The sequence below is a fragment of the Saimiri boliviensis genome, chromosome 2 (assembly GCF_048565385.1).
Source record: "Saimiri boliviensis isolate mSaiBol1 chromosome 2, mSaiBol1.pri, whole genome shotgun sequence".
In the NCBI taxonomy this organism is placed as follows: Eukaryota; Metazoa; Chordata; class Mammalia; order Primates; family Cebidae; genus Saimiri; species Saimiri boliviensis.
Window position 1 is genome coordinate 137,591,909 of NC_133450.1, and position 18,295 is coordinate 137,610,203.

Genomic DNA, 18,295 nt, shown 5'->3' on the forward strand with positions numbered 1-18,295 from the left:
AGACACAAAATGTATTAACCACAAAATAAAAAAATTGATAAATTGGATCCTGTTAAGTTTTAAAATTTCTATTCATCAAAAATACGACTAAGATAGTGAAAAGTGAATAGAAAATAGTTTTAATATACATACCAGACAAAGGACTCATATAGAGATTATTTAAGAATTCCTACTAATAATAAGAAAAAGAAAGATAAGAGGAAAGTGGGCAAAAGACCATGAAGGCTTCCAAGTGGAAAGGAGAGGCGCTCGGCCTCTCGGTTGCTCCTTCGCTGACCGCCGTCTGGTTGAGCCACCACTTTCTCTCTCCCCTCCCTCCCTCCCTTCCTTCCTTCTCTCTCTTTTTTTTCTTTCTTTTTCCTCTTTCTCTCTCTCTCTCTCTCTCTCTCTCTCTCTCTTTCATCTTGCTCCATAGCCCAGTCTGTGGTGCGGTGGCGAAATCACGACTCACTGTTGCCTTGAACTCCTGGGCTCCAGTGATTCTCTTGCCTCAGCCCCATGGGACTATGGGTGTGGCCCCACACCCGGCTGGTTTTTAAAATTTTTGTAGCTATGTTTCCCAGGCTGGTCTTGAATTCCTGGCCTCAGGTGCTCCTTCACCTGGGCCTCTCAGGAGTGCTGAGGTACAGGAAATGAGCCACTGTGCCTGGTCCTTATTGTTTTTCTTTAAGAGGTGAGTCTCTCACTATGTTACCCAGGTTAGCCTCAAACTCCTGGCTCAAGCCATCCTCCTGCCTCAACCTACCAAGCAGCAAGGACCACAGGTGCATACCACAATACCTGGCCCCCTGTGTTTTATGTCTTGTTTTTTAATTTAGTGTTATTTTTTGCGACAGGATCTTGCTCTGCTGCCCAGGCTAGAGTTTAGTGACATAGCTGTGGCTCACTGCAGTCTTGCCCTCCTGGGCTCAAGTGTTTCTCTCACCTCAGCCTCTCTAGTAGCTGGGACTACAGGCATGCACCACCATGCCTGGCTGATCTTTAAACATTTTTTGTACAGATGTGGCCTTGCTTTGTTGCCCTGGCTGATCTTGAATGCCTGGCTCTAGCGACCCTCCCACCTTGGTCTCCCGAAGCACTGGGATTACAGGACTGAGAAACTCTATTTTTTAGCTACATGCTTTGTTGATGTACAAGGTGTGGTCATTGCACCCCGGTGTGCAGCTGTGCAGCTGCGGCCTGGTAAAGGGGCTGCGTCTGCTTGCCCACCCCAGAGGGTCAGCCCCAGAGGAAGCACTGGTGACCTTTGTTGCCAGAGATTGGTTTCCGGTTCAGATTTTTTTAAAAACCAGCAGGACGTGACGGGGGCATGAGTAACACACAGCACCGTGCACCCTTCGTGAGACCTTGACCAGCGCACGCTCAGCTTTCCACAGCCTGGGGCTCCCGGCTCTCCGTGTGCGGCTTCCCAGGGAGGGGCACATGGCTCTGCTGCTGGGCCTGGCGCCTTCCTCCAGGGCCGTGTGGCAGTGGCGTCTGAGTGACGGTGTCCGCGGTTGGTGCCTGGATGTACCGGACGTGTAGTGCTGTGTGACGCCGAGGGCGGGCTGTACGAGGACACACACTGCTTCACCCTGCTGAGCCCACGCTGCCCAAAAGCAGCAACAGGAGCTCTTTGGAGGGAGTGCCTCAAGCCCTGCCTCCGAGATGGGGCTGGGACTGCAAAGAGCGAAGCCCCGAGCACCCGCGTGACAGCCCAGGCCATCTGTCGGGGAGCTCACCAACAGAGGCTGCACCCCTGAGAGGGACAGCAAGAGAAAGGGGGTTCTAATGTCTGCAGCCAGCAGTCAGGGTGTGGCGTTCACGGGAAGGTTTGAAGAATTTGGCTTACGGCCCGGGCTGGTTTCTTTCAGTGTTTTAGGCACTGAGCAGGCTACGTTTATCAGTGCCCAAAATGTTGAAGGCGCTGTGTGGGTTTAAGCTGCTGAGAAAACCTGTAGCTGCTGAGTCACTGAGCCATTGAGGCAGTTGCCGAAAGAAAGCAGGGGGCGGGGGGTGGGGGGTCTCAGGGCATGATGCCCTTGAGGACTTGAGTCTGACCTGTGGGGGCTTGTGTGGTTAGACTGCAGGGCGTGCTCAGCCCACCCCACGGTGTTTGTGCCTGTGGCCCAGCACGCCGTGTCCTTGGTCTCCCCTCTGCCCTTAGGAGGCCCAGCCAGTTTCGCTTCAGATCTGGGGATGGCATGTGACCGTGCCAAGGTCTTCCTGCACATGGATGAGCACCCTGGGAGCTCCGTGGTCAGCAAGGTGGGCCCTTGCTGTCATTCCTCACCCTCCCCTTGGGGCCCCGCCCTCTTCATGGCTCGCTGGAGCATTGGGAGTGCCATGGCTCTGGCGTCATGTGGCACCTACAGCCTCAGGAGGCTCAGCCGGCCGGCCGCGCTGTGTGATCCAGACCTGCCTGCACCCTTGTGCGCTCTTCCCCACCACGTCCCTTCTTGCTGGTATCTCTGTTCTTCTCAAGGCCAATAAAAATGTGATGGGTGCAGAGATGCCCGCCATGGTCTCCCACCACTCAGAGAGTCACACGGATGAGACCCTCGCCAGCAGGAAGTCGGACGCCATCTTCAGAGCTGCCAAGAAGGACCTGCTCACCCTGATGAAACTGGATGTGAGTGGCCCTGGCGGGCGCCTGGCTCTCATCCCACCCAGGGCCCACAGCCTCCTCTCCACCTCTGTCGGGCAGCTGGTCTGGGTGTGGAGGACAGTGGCTGCTCAGGGGGTGCTGTGGGTTGGACCGCAGGCTTAGTTGTCTTTCGGGGTCCCCCTTTAGAAAGCTAGCAGCTTGAGATCGCCTTATGTTCAAACTCAAAGCAAAGGCTTTCTGGGCTATCTGGGTGTCCCGAAGCTGGAATTCAGAATTCTCATCTGTATTTATATTTAATACAGCAATCACAGTGTCAGATTGTTATAATATGACATTTTCTTTCTTTCTTTCTTTCTTTTTTTTTTGAGACGGAGTTTCGCTCTTGTTACCCAGGCTGGAGTGCAATGGCGCGATCTGGGCTCACCGCAACCTCCGCCTCCTGGGTTCAAGCAATTCTCCTGCCTCAGCCTCCTGAGTAGCTGGGATTACAGGCACGCACCACCATGCCCAGCTAATTTTTTGTATTTTTAGTAGAGACGGGGTTTCACCATGTTGATCAGGATGGCCTCAATCTCTTGACCTTTTGATCCACCCCCCTCGGCCTCCCAAAGTGCTGGGATTACAGGCTTGAGCCACCGCACCCGGCCTCTTTCTTTTCTTTTTTTTTTTTTTGAGACAGAGTCTCACTCTGTCGCCCAGGCTGGAGGCTGGAGTCCAGTGGTGCGATCTCAGCTCACTGCGACCTCTGCCTCCTGGGTTCAAGCGATTCTTTTGCCTCAGCCTCCCAAGTAGCTGGGATTATAGGCACATGCCACCACATCTGGGTAAATTTTTGTATTTTTAGGAGAGACAGGGTTTCACCTTGTTGGTCAGGCTGGTCTCAAACCCCTCTGATCTGCCCACCTCGGCCTCCCAAAGTGCTGGGATTACAGGTGTGAGCCACCGCACCTGGCCGATGGAACGCTTTAAATAGGTAAAAAGGCAGCAGTGATAGTGTTGTGAGCTCCCATGCCCCGGCCACCCACTTCCATAATTACCAACATGGCTGATCATTTTACAGCTTCACTGCTAGTCCCTCCCCCAATTATTTTCTGTCAGAAAAATCTCAAACACCATGTAAGTTCACATCATTCCTCTCTAACGGTTAAGGACCCCAATTAGAGACATAACCACAGTGTCGTTCTGCAAGTGAAATGTTAAAAAGCTTTGACTGCTCACCCACCCAGCGTGTTCTTGGGCCCCTGACTGTTGTGAGTGGTTCTTAGTGGTTTCTTGTCGTATAGATCAGCGTCTGAGGAAAGGGCACGTGCTGCGGTTGGCTTATCTCTCTCTTAAATATCCTTTTCTGGCTCACGGATGTAATCCCAGCACTTTGGGAGGCTGAGGCAGGTGGATCACCTGAGGTAAGGAGTTCAAGACCAGCCAGGCCAACATGGTGAGACCCCGTCTCTACTAAAAGTACAAAAAATTAGCTGGGTGTGGTGGTGCGCACCTGTAGTTCCAGCTACTTGGGAGGTTGAGGTAGGAGAATCGCTTGAACCACCTGGGAGGCGGAGGTTGCAGTGAGCCAAGATGGTGCCATTACACTCCAGCCTGGGGACAAGAGTAAAACTCTGTCCCAAAGGAAAAAAAAATCTCTTTCTTTCTCTCTTTTTTTATTTTGAGACAGGGTTTCACTCTGTTGTCCAGCCTGGAGTGTAGTGGTGCCATCTTGGTTCACTGCAACCTCTGCCTCCTGGACTCAAGTGATCTTCCCACCTCCGCCTCCCAAGTAGCTGGGACCACAGACCCGCCACCACAACAGCTAATGTTTGTATTTTTAGTAGAGATGGGATTTCCCCATGTTGCCCAGGCCGGTCTCAAACTCCTGACCTCAAGTGATCTGCCCACCTCAGCCTCCCGAAGTGCTGGGATTACAGATGTGAGCCACCATGCCTGGTCAATCTTCTCTCTTTTTAAACAACTTTTTATTGTAGGAAAATGCAAATATATTTAGAGTAGGTGGAATAATATAGTGAAAGTGAGTACCTGGCATCTCTCACAGCGATGATCACGGCCCAGCACCCCTTGTTTCTCTGCACCCCTTCCACACCCCGACACCCACCCTTGAAGCAAACCTCACCCTCATAGCATGTCACTGGTGAATAGTTCAGTATTCAGCTCTAACCACAATAGTGTTATCATTTCTGAATACTTAACAGTAACCCTTAAAACGGCCAAATGGCTTCAGCCGTGCGGTCAGTGCCCCCCGTCCAGCTGTCTCATCCATGTCATGGTCCACTGTGTGGTCTGCACTGTGGCTGGCCACCTCATCCCCCTCGTCCCCCTCGTCCCCCAGCCTCCCGTGTCCCCTGTGTCCCCTGCGTCCTCTCCATCTCTCAAGGGTTCTAACTTTTCTTCAAGCAGCTGCTTTAATCAGGGAGACCGCTTTCTCCTCATGCCGCAGCTCCTAGAGCTCCGGGCTGACAGTGCGCCCTGGGGCAGTGCAGCCTCTCTGTTACTGGCTGTTCTCTGCCTGAGAGCTGGATCCGTGGCTACTCAGGTCCTCATCTTCCTCCTCTTTCTCCCTTCTATTTGACAACCCTCATGGAGACGTGTGGTGTCATTTCTTTCTTTTGGGGGAAACTGGCTTCACTCCCATCACTGTCAGAGTTTGGGAAGTTTAAATTAATGATCTGGTTTTTTATCGTCTTACAAAGGTGATGGGTGGGTTTTCTTATTCTTATTTCATTATCACTGTGGACTGGGGGCTTACACATCTGACGTTTTCAAATCTTTGTGGGTGTTCTGTCCACATTCCCTCATCTGTGGTTTGCACCTCGGATGCACCTTGGATGGGCCTCCGTGTGTATTGGGCACTCCTGGGTCACCTCTGGGAGCTCCCAGACTCCAGGCTCCTCGTGCCCAGGAGGGCGTCGTTCCGTAGGTGATGTGGAGACGGCGTCCCGCTGCTGGCTATGCCAGTACCACTTAGAGAGAAATCACTCTCTCCCTGAAATGACATCCTCTCTCTTTTACGTAAATTCACGATAGTACGAGGTGAGTTTCTGCATCTTCTGCTGTGCTCCACTGATCTGATGCTGCGGTTTGGTGCTGGTGGCTCTGCAGGTGCCTGGTGTCTGTCAGGCCCCTGTGGGAGGATGGTCCTCGGAGGAAGGCCTTGCACGGCGTCTGGCCTCGCCGCTCGTTGCCTCTGAACGGCCCCGCGCAGCCTCTGTTCTCCAGACCTTCATTTATGCTCTTCTCTCCTGTGCGTTCCCTTCCCTGAAGTCCGCTCTGTTTTCAGGACCCATCCCTGTTGGATGGCCGGGTGTCACTTCTCCATGTTCCTGCAGGCACAGTGGTGTCAAGGCAGGGAGACCAGGTGAGCGGGGGTCTGGGGACACTGGGACCACCCAGTGCCATAGCCCAGCACCGGGTGGAGCGCCAGAGGAGGGCCTGGGCTGGATGGCAGTGACTGGAGACCTCCTGGTGCCGGGCCGCTGCCCCTCTGGGCACCATGGCAGAGCCCCTGCCCTCGGGCAGACCCGAGCCCTGAGAGCTCAGTGTCCACCTTTGTCCCTTCTGCACTGGCCCGTTCTGCTCGCACCTGAGAGTGGGTTGGGCAAGCAGATTTGGGAAGAGATCATAAGAGGTCACGGTGGATGCAGATCATTTCAGGTGGCCTCAGGTGGTTTCATGGGCACATCTGCAGACATAGAACCAAAATGTGTGATGTGCGCAGGGTGGTCCAGTATAGGGAGGAGCCAGGAGTCCACCCCTTGGAGGCCAGGCCCCAGGCGAGGTGTGTGAGAATGCTGGGCTGACGCATATTTGCACGGGACAGTCAGTGTGTGGGTGCCAGGAGAGAAGGTGTGCAGACCCGAGGCCCAGCTCGCTGCACGGAGCTCTCGAGAAAGCAGATTGTCCGTGACTGCTGTGGCGTCATGAAACTGTAGACGCTGCAGAAACGTTTCCAGTGAAGTCTGTGCCAGAGCTGGCCAGGTCCGCGGAGGGTCTCCCGGCCGAGCCTGGTGGCATTGCCCCCACGCTAGGCCCAGCGCCTCTCCTGGGCCCTGTCCTGCCCGCGGCCGCTGGTGGCACCCCTGAGCCCTGTGGTGTTTTCAGGACGCCAGCATCCTGTTCGTGGTCTCGGGACTGCTGCATGTGTACCAGCGGAAGATCAGCAGCCAGGAGGACACCTGCCTGTTCCTCACACGCCCCGGGGAGATGGTGGGCCAGTTGGCAGTGCTCACGGGTGAGCCCCTCATCTTCACCATCAAGGCCAATAGGGACTGTGGCTTCCTGTCCATCTCCAAGGCCCACTTCTATGAGTGAGTACCATGGGCCAGGACCTCGGGGCGGGGCCCAGCCCCACCTGCCCTGAGACCCCTCCCCGAGAGGCCACCCTCTTCCCTGTGGCTCCCACCACCCCCGCCCGACTGTCTTTGTCCCCAGCACCCACATAGGCCCAGGTCTGTGCCCCCTGCTTGCGGGGTCTGTTGGCCGACCCCCTCTGCCCGCAGCGATCTGCTTCAGATGGCCATCTCTGTGGTCTGCTACTAGCCATGTCCGCGTACCACTGGTCAGTTCCGGGCTGGCCAACGTGGCTCAGCAGGGCCCATGGTGGGGCGGGGCCAGGCGTGAGAGGCCGTGAGCCGCTCCACCCCTGCAGCCTGTGCTGACATGTCGCTGGTGAGGTGGCGGTAGAGGAAGGCCGTGGTGAGGGTGCAGCCGTGGCTCCGGGAGGAGCCCCACAGACAAGTGTCCCTGCTTGGGGCGGAATGTTCCTGTGTCGCTTTCCGGGCGCTGGGCTGGAAGACATCTGTCCACTGGACCCCAGCAATAGGTTTCAGATTCGGCCCTTCCGGGCCCAGAGCTGCCCTCGGCCTGCTTGTGGGCTGCCTGGCAGAGCCAGCGTGTCTCTGCACCCACAGTGCTGACGTTCCGCCCTGTCAGGCCCAGAATCTCCATGGAGCCTCGGGTTCAGTTTCACCCCGGCTCTTGCCTCTGGCAGTTCGAGGCGTTCTGTGTGTGTTTCTAGAAGGCCTCCGCACCCCTGTAGGCCAGATGTCCGCTCTGGTCTCAGAGCTCTTCTGCCTGAGTGGTCGGGCAGCAGAGGCCAGGAGCCTAAAGGTCAGCAAAAGCGCAGCAGTTGAAGAGACGGGGTTGGCTGAGCGCAGCGGTTCACGCCTGTAATCCAGCAGACAGCACCACACCGAGCTCTGCTCAGCCTGGGACCCCCGCAGGGCAGTGGGCCGGGGTGGGGGCAGCCATGTCCTGGCAGAGTCGGGAAGGGCTTTCTGCATGGCCTCTGTCTTCCAGGCCTGGCGTGAGTGGCTGCGGCTGGGTCCTGATGCTCGGTGCCCTGACACTGCAGCGTGGGTGTGCTAGGAGGGGGCTCTCTGAGGTCCCCAACAGCTGCTGGTCACTGGGCATGTGGCGGGCAGTGCTGTGCTGTGGGGCAGGCAGCGGACCGGCACGTGCCCTGTCCCAGCTCCCACCATAGTCTCTGCACCCTCAGTGTGGGGTAGGGATTGAAGGTCCCACCCACTCCCGAGCACTGTGGCCCTGGGTGAAGGGTAGGGCTGGAGGGATGGGTGGGAGTGACTCCAGCCTGCCTGGCAGAATCATGCGGAAGCAGCCTACCGTTGTCCTGGGCGTGGCGCACACGGTGCTGAAGAGGATGTCGTCCTTCGTACGGCAAATCGACTTTGCCCTGGACTGGGTGGAGGTGGAGGCTGGGCGAGCAATATACAGGTGAGGCTGTGGGTGCTGCCCGGGCGTGTGGGAGCCAGGGATGGGCGAAGCACGGTTACCGTGGAAGCCACACACAGAAGGTCGCATTTCCCCAGCCCCACCCCAGGTTAGCTTGGAAACATGCCTCATGGCCTCCTGGATTTCACGGTGCCCGCCCATGCTAAGACACAGCACGTGCTCCACGGATATCTCTCCGTGTCAGTATATTCAAGTCCACACCGTCCCTTTAAAAGGGCCCCACTAGCCGGGTATGGTGGCGCATGCCTGTAATTCCAGCACTTTAGGAGGCCAAGGTGGGCGGATCATGAACTTAGGAGTTCAAGACCAGCCTCACCAACATGGGTGGAACCCTGTCTCTACTAAAAATACAAAAATTAGCTGGGCGTGGTGGCACATGCATGCAATCCCAGCTACTCTGGAGGCTGAGGCAAGAGAACGGTTTGAACCTGAGAGGCAGAGGTTGCAGTGAGCCGAGATCATACCACTGCACTCTAGCCTGGGCGACAGAGCGAGACTCCATCTCAGAAAATAATAATTAAAACCAAGGAAATTTTAGAATATTTATTCATTTAAAACAACCCATGCATGTTAACATAAATAATTTAAAATAACAAATACATTTTCCAAACCAAAAATTAGCGAGAAATCTGCGTTTTCTCTTTCTCTGTTCTGAGGTCTGGCTGGTGTTGGGAAGCTGGGTGTGGGAGCCGAGGCGGGTGGCCCAGGGCTGCAGGGCCTCTGTGTCTCCTGCAGGCAGGGGGACAGGTCCGACTGCACCTACATCGTGCTCAGCGGCCGGCTGCGCTCTGTGATCCGGAAGGACGACGGGAAGAAGCGCCTGGCCGGGGAGTACGGCCGAGGAGACCTCGTCGGTGTGGTGGGTGCTGGGCCTGCTCCCGTCTCCCTGCCCTCTGCATCTCTCCTGGGGCATCCTGGGTTCTGGCCTGGGTGTGGCCTGGCCCGCTCCTCAGGAGTGAGCCCTGGGAGTAGGTGGCAGGAGCGATGCCCGGGGCTGCTTTGAGGTGAGCTCCAGGCTCTGCCTCTGCTGGGGCTCCCAGGTGCCTGTCCTGGTATTACAGGCACACTGGCCTGGGTGCATCCGGGTGTCTCTTGAGGGCTGGCAGCGGCAGGAGCTGCCTCTGGTGGGGGCTCCACTGGAGCAGCTGCAGTTGGGCTGGGCCTCCTGGGGCCTCCAGCACAGTAGGCCTTGTGTCCCAAGCCAGTGGCAGCTGCCTAGCTCCAAGGTGCCGCAGCCTGGGCATCTGCCGATCTGTGTTCACGTGTTTGTTCTTCTAAGATGGAGTCCTGCTCTGTTGCCCAGGCTGGAGTGCAGTGGCGCGGTCTCGGCTCACTAGGACCTCTGCCTCCCGGGTTCCGGCGATTCTCCTGCCTCAGCCTCCCAAGTAGCTGGGATTGCATGCATGTGCCACTATGCTGGGCTAATTTTGTATTTTTAGTAGGATGGGTTTCACCATGTTGGCCAGGCTGGTCTCGAACTCCTGACCTCCAGTGGTCCGCCCACCTCTGCCTTCCAAAGTGCTGCGATTACAGGCGTGAACGACCACGCCTAGCCTGTTAAGTTTTAAACCAGTGTGTGGGAGGCCCTGGCGCCCCCCTCCTGGGGGCGGCATGGTCTTTTGGCACTGAGCTTGGAGGTGCCGAGTGTGCTCTGTTTTTTGCCCGGGGTGGTGGGAACTCTGTGCCAGTGTGCCCTGGCATAATCTTGCCTCAGCTCTGCCAGCGCCAAAGGTCTTCCCATCAGAGTCCTGAGCTCCCAACGGCTCAGCGGGCTCTGGGCCTCTGTTTGGCCATAGCCTGGTGGTTCCAGCTCTGTCCACTGGGTGAAGGCCCACACACTGGGCCGGAGGCCGGCAGGGAGGCCTCAGTGCTCGATGGCAGGGCTCCCGTAGGCTCTGAGGGACATATTTTAAAAAGAAGTGTTCTCCAAAAGCATTTATTTCTACGGGAGAGCTGAGACTGCCCATGCTCTAGCCTGTGGTGTACAATGCCTGTATCTGCGACTCGCCTGGGTTGCTTGGGGCACCTTTGGCTTCTAGGATGTTCCAGTGGTTCTGACAGCAGCCACACACCAGCACTCACTGGCTGCCTCCACCTTGTGGGAGCCTTGGGCTCCTCCCTTGCTTTCTGCACCCTGGGGCGTGTATGGCTTCCAAAGGGAGCTGGAGGCCATCAGGGACGGGCTCAGCTGGCTCCTACCCTCCCAAACCTGTGGCCCCAGCAGCCAGCTCCTCTCCTCAGGTGGAGACGCTGACCCACCAGGCCCGGGCGACCACGGTGCATGCGGTTCGGGACTCAGAATTAGCCAAGCTGCCAGCAGGAGCCCTCACGTCTATCAAGCGCAGGTACCCACAGGTAAGGATGGTGTAGGTGAGGGCAAGGCACAGGTGAGGGCATGGAGCACGTGAGGGAGGGGAGCGGGCGAGGGAGGGGGTGAGGGTGCAGAGCGGGTGAGGGAGAGGGTAGGTGAGGGAGGGGGGTGGGTGAGGGAGGGGGTGAGGGTGCAGAGCGGGTGAGGGAGGGGGTGGGTGAGGGAGGGGAGCGGGCGAGGGAGTGGGGCTGGTGAGGGTGAGGGTGAGGTTGGTGCAGGTGACGGTGCCACAGGCCGCGTCCTCAGCTGTGCCGCAGGTTGTGGTGATCAGCCTATGTACATGTGGATGGAAAAAGACCTGGAGGGACGGTTTGAAGGAGTGAAGATCGGCGCCCAGTTGGGTGGGGGCCCGGAGCGGTGGGCAGGAGTCCTGGAGAGGCGTCTGCCTGTGCTGCCTCCTGGGACGGTCACGCAGCCGCCTTCTCGGGTGGCCTCCACTCGCGAGTGAGGATAGGGAAGTGACTTGTCACTCTGCGATGTAGAGATGGACAGGTCAGGCTGCCCAGAAGTGCACAGCCAGTGGCAAGGAGCGCGCCCAGGGAGGAGCAGCTGGGGGGCCTCAAGTGCAGGTCTGTGGTTGTTGATCAGCACCCAGCGCATGGACCCCAAGGAGTTTTTCATGTAGAGTAAATGGAAAGGGGGTGCAGGTGTGGACCCCAGCATGTCCCAGGGCCCTCCACGGCCAGCACCTCTCCACCGTCCCGGGGGCTCACCCTGGGAGACCATCGCGGCCCTCCCTCCACGCTCTCCCCTCAGGCCGCGCCTCTCGCTTCTCCCGCTGCAGCCTGGGCCCCAGCGCGCGCTGCAGCTGCCTATTTATGTACCACGAGAGCTTGGCGGAGTGCCGGAGTGCCGCTCAGCCAGCAGGCAGCCACAGTTGCTGGGAGCAGCAGGGAGCAGGCTGTCCTCATCCTCATGAGCGCCTGGGGCAGGAGCCCTGGCCCACCCGTTAGAGGCTGCTGCAGGCTCCATCAGACCAGCAGCTTCTGGGGAGCAGTGTGGGTGGAGCCATTGGGTCCCACTGTCGTGGAGCCAGCCTCGCTGTACGGTCAGCCTCTGGGCAGTGACTCCCTCCCCCTTCAGGCCAGTGACCCCTGGGGTAGGGACTGTCTGGTCCAGTCGGGACGAATGGTCCGTGGCCGTGCCCTGAAGGGGGGCTGTGCACCCAGGAGCTGTGACCACAATGAGGCCTCAGTTCCAGAGAAGCCCCACTAGCCTGCCCTTGTCCTGCCTTCAGGGTTGGGGGTGGCTTCCCCTGGAGTTATCCGCCTGCCCTGAAGTGAGAGCAAGAGGATGGTCTGGGCTCGGGGTCACAGGGGACATGCCCCTTGTACCTGCTGCCCTGGCAACTGGAAAGGCTTACCTGGGCATCATGAAGGCTGCAAGGACAGCCACAGGCCCTTCAACCCAGTTCTTGAAGGGTTTGAAAAGCAGATCCAGTGCCATTTGGAGTCTCACTGTTGTTGAGCATCATTCTTCGCTTCCCCACGTTTCTCTGTTTAAAATGTGTGGCTCTCAGCTCCTCTGTCTGCCTGCAGGTGGTGACTCGGCTGATTCATCTCTTGGGTGAGAAGATCCTGGGCAGCCTCCAGCAGGGACCTGTGACAGGTGGGTCACCTTCCCCAACCCAGAGCCCCCTGGGAGCCCCACCCTGTCCCGGAGCCCCACCCTCCCAGCCCTTAGCCCCGCCCCATCCCGGAACCACACCTAACCCATGGCCCTGCTGTGTCCTGGAGCTCTACCCACCCAGCTCATGGGCCCCCCACCCTATCCTGGGGCCCCACTACACAGCCCATGGCCTTGCCCTGTGCTGGAGCCGTGCCCACCCATGGTCCCACGCACCTCAGAGTCCCGCCCATCCCAGCCTAATAATTTTGTAAAACTGTGTCTCAGTGTGGGCAGTGGAGGAAGTCTCTACTATATGTGAAAAGATGAATGTGGTATATTTCCCTCCTATTTTTGTCAGCTGATTGAGAAAAAGGAAACAGGGTGAAACCTCTGAGAAATGATATTGGTGGAACAGAGCTCAGTCGGTGCCCTGTGGAGAGTGCTCTCTGTCCTGTGCTGAGCATGGAAGAATGATGAGACCATTCTAGTGTTGGGAAGTTAGTTTTTCCTGCTCCAGCATATTCATCCTTTCCTAGTTCTGAGGTGCACTCTTTTCCAGGGCTACTGTTAGCTCTCAGGCCACCCTCCTTCACTGGGTCCCACATACTTGAGAACCCTAACGTTGACCGTTGATCTCTGGCAGACAGCATTTGACTCGAGACTCTCCTGCCTCCTGCCTCTGTGACTGCTGCTGTCTGCCTGGAGCCCTCAGGAGAGCCTGGCTGCTCCTGGGTGTCCTGCGTCTCCGTCTCAGCACAGCCTCCCTGGCCTGTGTGCGTGGCAGCACACGCCTGTGGTCCCAGCCCAGCATGCCGAGTGCTTCCTTTTTCTCCTCTGCGCCTGTCACCCCTGACACATTGCACGACCTGTTGCCTGCCTCCGGCACTGGCGTGTGAACTGTCTGGGAGCAGGAGTGTGCGCCCGTGTTCACACAGTGACGCGTGCACAGCACTGAACGGACGTCTGTCCAGGGGGTGGATGGATGCACAGAAGGCCACACAGAGTCAACGAAGTGTGACCCCTCTCTAGGGTGACCCCATCTTCATCTGAGTCCTTCTGCAAAACCGTTTCCAAGTAGGGTCACATTTTCAGGTTCTGGGTAGATGTGAATTTTGGGGGGTTACTGTCTAACACGTAATGTAACTTCACTCTCCGCTTAGCTGCACCGTGAATTCCAAAGTGAGTGTCTTGCAGAACGTGTCTGGTTGGATCACGTATTTTTCATCCCTACTGACAATCTTTATCTTTTGTGTGTTTAGACCATAGATACTTAGTGTAATTATTTTGTTGGGATTTACGCCTTCCACTTGATTGTTTTTTTCTGTTCTCACAGCCCCCACCATTGTTAAACACTACTGTATTTTCTCTTTTCTGTCTTTTTATTTTGGAGATGGGGTCTCACTATTTGTCCAGGTTGGAGTGCGGTGACCAGTCACAGGTGCAGCCTCTGACTCCTGGGCTCAAGTGACCCTCCCCAGCCTCCTGAGTCTCCGGGAGTGCAGCCGTGAGCCTCTGTGCCCAGCTTTCTGTCTTCTTTTAGGTTACTTGAACTTTTTTGAGTATTCCATTATTACTATCAGCTGTGGCATCCATGATGTCTCTTCACATGGTATTTTCAGTGGTTACTCCAGCGATTACAGTATCCATACCTAACTTACCCTTGTTTACTGACAGCAACATTTCATGACTTTAGGTGGAATGTGGAGACCTCACCACTGTCCGGCCACGTCATCCTTCCCCTGTATGACATGGTTGTCCTATTACCTCTGTGTGCACTGAACCCCACCCTCCCTAAAAACAGGGCTATGACTTTCACTTTGAGCCATCCAACCTAATTTTTAAAACTTAAAAGGAGAATAGTCTGTGATGTTTACCCAGAGAGTCGCCGTTCCTTCTGCTGGTTCGTTTGTGATATCTCACGTTTCCTTCTGGGGTCGTGGTCCTGCTGGTGAAGAATCGTGGTTGGTGGTTCTTTCAGAGCAGGTGTGATAGCCACAGTTCCTCTTGCTTTCTCCCTCATCTTAGAATGTCTCTGCATTGCCCTCGTCATGAAGGGTGCTTTTGCTGGATGTATAATTCTGGTTTGGCAGAAATACAAAGTATTTCAGCACTTTAAAAACTTTGTGCCACTTCCTCACGGCCTCTGTTGCTTCTAATGAAAGATCCAGGTATTCAGATGTTCTCTAGTAGGTAACACATCGTTTCTCTCTACCTGTGTTCAAGACTTTTCTGACTTGGTATAGTGATTCACACCTCATCCAGGCACTTTGGGAGGCTGAGACAGGAGGATTATTTGAGCCTAGAAGTTTGAATCCAGCCTGGGCAACATAGTGAGACGCTATCTCTATGAATAAAATTTAAAAAATTATCGAGGCTTGGTATCACACATCTATAGTCCTAGCTACTCAGGGGGCAGAGGTGGGAAGATCTTTTGAGCCCCGGAGTTGGAGGTCACAGCGAGCCACGGTTGTGCCACTGCAGTCCAGCCTGGGCAGCAAAGCAAGACCCTGCTCAAAACAAACATGCAGAGAAAGATTCTTTTCTCTGTCTTTAGTTTTCAGAAATGCGATTTGGACATGTCTGAGCGTGAATGCTTACCCCAAAATCCTGTTTGGGGGTTCTTTGTCTTGGACCTGTAGATTTATAACTTTGAACAAATTTTGGAAGTGTTCAGTCTTTATTTCCTTAAATAATTCTTTCAACCTTATACTCCTCCACCTCTTCTGGAAATACAATGGCACGAATGTTAGACCTTGCGCCTGTCCCCAAAAGGTCTCTGGGGCACTGTTCATTTTTTTTTTTTTTTTTTTTTGAGATGGAGTTTAGCTCTTGTTACCCAGGCTGGAGTGCAATGGCGCGATTTCGGCTCACCGCAACCTCTGCCTCCTGGGTTCAAGCAATTCTCCTGCCTCAGCCTCCTGAGTAGCTGGGATTACAGGCACGCACCACCATGCCCAGCTAATTTTTTGTATTTTTAGTAGAGACGGGGTTTCACCATATTGACCACGATGGTCTCACTCTCTCGACCTCGTGATCCACCCGCCTCGGCCTCCCAAAGTGCTGGGATTACAGGCTTGAGCCACCGCGTCCGGCCACTGTTCATTTTTTAAGTCTCTTTTTCTCTCTCTGATGTTAAGATGGAGTTGTTTATTTTTGATCTGTCTTCAGGATCTTTGGCTTTTTGTCATCTCGATTCTGCTTTGAGGCCTGTGAGAGAGTCTTAAAAAATGCTGTCTTCGTGTTTTGGTTTTTCTGTATGCCTCCTGTTTCTTTGCTAAGATATTCTCTCTTTGTCTTTGTTTTGGGAGTGTTCGGGAATTGCTGGTTGTAGCTGGTAATGATAACGGCTTTATTGTCCTGGAGAAATACTTCCTTTTTTTTTTTTTTTTTGAGACGGAGTTTCACTCTTGTTACCCAGGCTGGAGTGCAATGGCACGATCTCGGCTCACCGCAACCTCCGCCTCCTGGGTTCAGGCAATTCTCCTGCCTCAGCCTCCTGAGTAGCTAGGATTACAGGCATGTGCCACCATGCCCAGCTGATTTTTTGTATTTTAAGTAGAGACGGGGTTTCACCATGTTGACCAGGATGGTCTCGATCCTCTTGACCTTGTGATCCACCCGTCTCGGCCTCCCAAGTGCTGGGATTACAGGCTTGAGCCACCGCGCCCGGCGAGAAATACTTCTGTCAGTGACACATGGTCACTTTTATCTGTGGGTGGTTTCTGTTGTTCTGGTTCAGATTCGCCTTGCTCTTGGCACACCTGGTCACTGTGGCTTTTGTGTCCTGATGTGTTAGGCTCTGAGACTCTGGTTCCCATTTAAGTCTTCAGTTTTCATTGTCAGTGTGCTTGTGTTCACAGGGCATGTCCTGGCCGATGTTTGTGGAGTGTGGTTTGAATGTGAACTGACCCTGGTCTACCTGCTGGGTCCTGCCCAAGGCCAGTGTGAAGGCTGCATTCTGCGCCATCTGCAGCTCTCAGGGCCGCACACCTGACCCTGGCACAGGCTGGGTCTTCATTTGGAGATTGGAATGATCTCCAACCTCCAGTTGGCAGAGAGGGGCCTCTGCTTTCTCTGCAGGGGGTGACAGCTGGTGGGGTGTTCATTGGCCAGTGACTGGACAGCTGATGGGGTGTTTACTGGTCGGGGGGGACAGTTGGTGGGGTGTTCACTGGTCAGTGAGTGGACAGTTGGTGTGGGGTGTTCACTGGTCAGTGAGTAGACAGCTGGTGGGGTGTTTACTGGTCAGGGGGACAGTTGGTGGGGTGTTTACTGGTCGGGGGGGACAGTTGGTGGGGTGTCTGCTGTTCAGGGGTGGACAGTTGTGGGGGTGTCTGCTGGTCAGGGGTGGACAGCTGGTGGGGTGTCTGCTGGTCAGGGGTGGGCAGCTGGTGGGGTGTCTGCTGGTCAGGGGTGGACAGCTGGGGGGGTGTCTGCTGGTCAGGGGTGGACAGCTGGTGGGGTGTTTGCTGGTCGGGTGGACAGTTGGGGGGGTGTTCGCTGGTCAGTGAGTGGACATTTGGGGGGATGTTCGCTGGTCGGGGTGGACAGTTGGGGTGTCTGCTGGTCATGGGTGAACAGCTGGTGGGGTGTTAGCTGGTCAGGGGTGGACAGTTGGTGGGGTGTTCGCTGGTCAGTGAGTGGAGAGTTGGGGGGGTGTCCGCTGGTCAGGGGTAGACAGTTGGTGGGGTGTCTGCTGGTCAGGGGTGGACAGTTGGGGGGGTGTCTGCTGGTCAGGGGTGGACAGTTGGGGGGGATGTTTGCTAGTCAGTGAGTGGACAGTTGGTGGGGTGTCTGCTGGTCAGGGGTGGACAGTTGTTGGGGTGTTTACTGGTCCGGGGTGGACAGTTGTTGGGGTATTTACTGGTCAGGGGTGGATAGTTGGTGGGGTTTTATTTTGCTTCATTTTCTTGTCTGTCATTGTGAAGTTTTATCACAAAGACTAAGAGCCCCAAAGGTAAGAGATGAGCACGTGGGTGCCCCCTCTTACAGCTGCTCAATGGGGCTGAGGCCCCAGTGCCCTGGATCTTTCCCTGTAGACACAGCTGCACACATGTCAGGCAGGGTTCTCTTCTGGGGCCACTGGTTCGGGTATTTACTCTAAGACTGGGGTCTCCTCCAGGGGTCTACGAGCCCCATGGTGACACACGGCCAGCCCACGCTCCAGGCCTGCGCCTCAGGCCGCTCCTTGCTGCAAGCACTTATCCCCACCAGGGCTCCGTGTGGACGCCTGTGCACATCGCCAGCGCTGCTGGGTCACAGCCCTTGGCAGAAGCTGGGTGTGCTCTGTGAGCAGCTGGGGATTCTCTGACTGGGTTTTGCAGCCTCCTGGCAGAGGTGGGCACAGGAACGTGGGCCCTGGGCAGCTGCAGTGCAGCACCCAACCCTCCATCCCTGGGTCACCTGCTGGGGCTGGCCATGCACTGGGCCCCCGTCAGAAGCTGGCACTGTGCTCAGGAAGTGAGTCAGGGAAGAGCCCTTCCTAGAGCTGCAGTCAAGTTGGGGTTGGGACAAAATGAGACCAAGAAAGCAAGAGAAACGGCTCAGAAGAGGGTGGGGAGGGGCAGGAGCATGCAAGTGGTGGGGAAAACCCTCCCTGAGATCAGGATCTGTGAGGCCAGCGGGAGAGCTGTGTGGTGTGGAGGTCACAGCAGCTCTTAGGGACTCAGACTTTGGCTTGTTCTGAAGGGGAGGAGCACCGGGGCTTTGAACAGAAAAGGCTCCTGGCAGACGTGGGCGTTGACGGTCAGCTCTGGACACTGTGCACAGAGCCTCCTCTCAAGCAGGCAGCTGAAGCCACCCCAAGCCTGGGCGGTGGAGGCCCAGGGCTCTCGGTGATCAGTTTGACTGAGGGCGGGGACTGGCGTGGTGCTGGCGGGCCTGTAGAAGCCTGCCTGGGGCTGGAGGTGGGGACCAAGTCCAGAGGGAGGATCCAGGGACACGTATTTGGGATGTCGGCTGGGCAGCGTCAT

General features: G+C 56.0%; 1 protein-coding gene across 7 annotated transcripts in view; it reads left to right on the top strand.

The window, feature by feature from the left end:
• Positions 1–18,295, top strand: part of PNPLA7 (patatin like domain 7, lysophospholipase) — a 70,817-nt gene that overhangs the window by 30,765 nt on the left and 21,757 nt on the right. For all 7 annotated transcript variants that reach the window (XM_039461399.2, XM_039461398.2, XM_074394416.1 and 4 more), the window contains 8 exons: positions 2,147–2,247; positions 2,465–2,611; positions 5,874–5,951; positions 6,695–6,900; positions 8,195–8,326; positions 9,080–9,203; positions 10,586–10,699; positions 12,254–12,323. In XM_039461399.2, the coding sequence (XP_039317333.2) occupies positions 2,147–2,247; positions 2,465–2,611; positions 5,874–5,951; positions 6,695–6,900; positions 8,195–8,326; positions 9,080–9,203; positions 10,586–10,699; positions 12,254–12,323 (972 nt within the window). The remainder of the gene's footprint in view (positions 1–2,146; positions 2,248–2,464; positions 2,612–5,873; positions 5,952–6,694; positions 6,901–8,194; positions 8,327–9,079; positions 9,204–10,585; positions 10,700–12,253; positions 12,324–18,295) is intronic.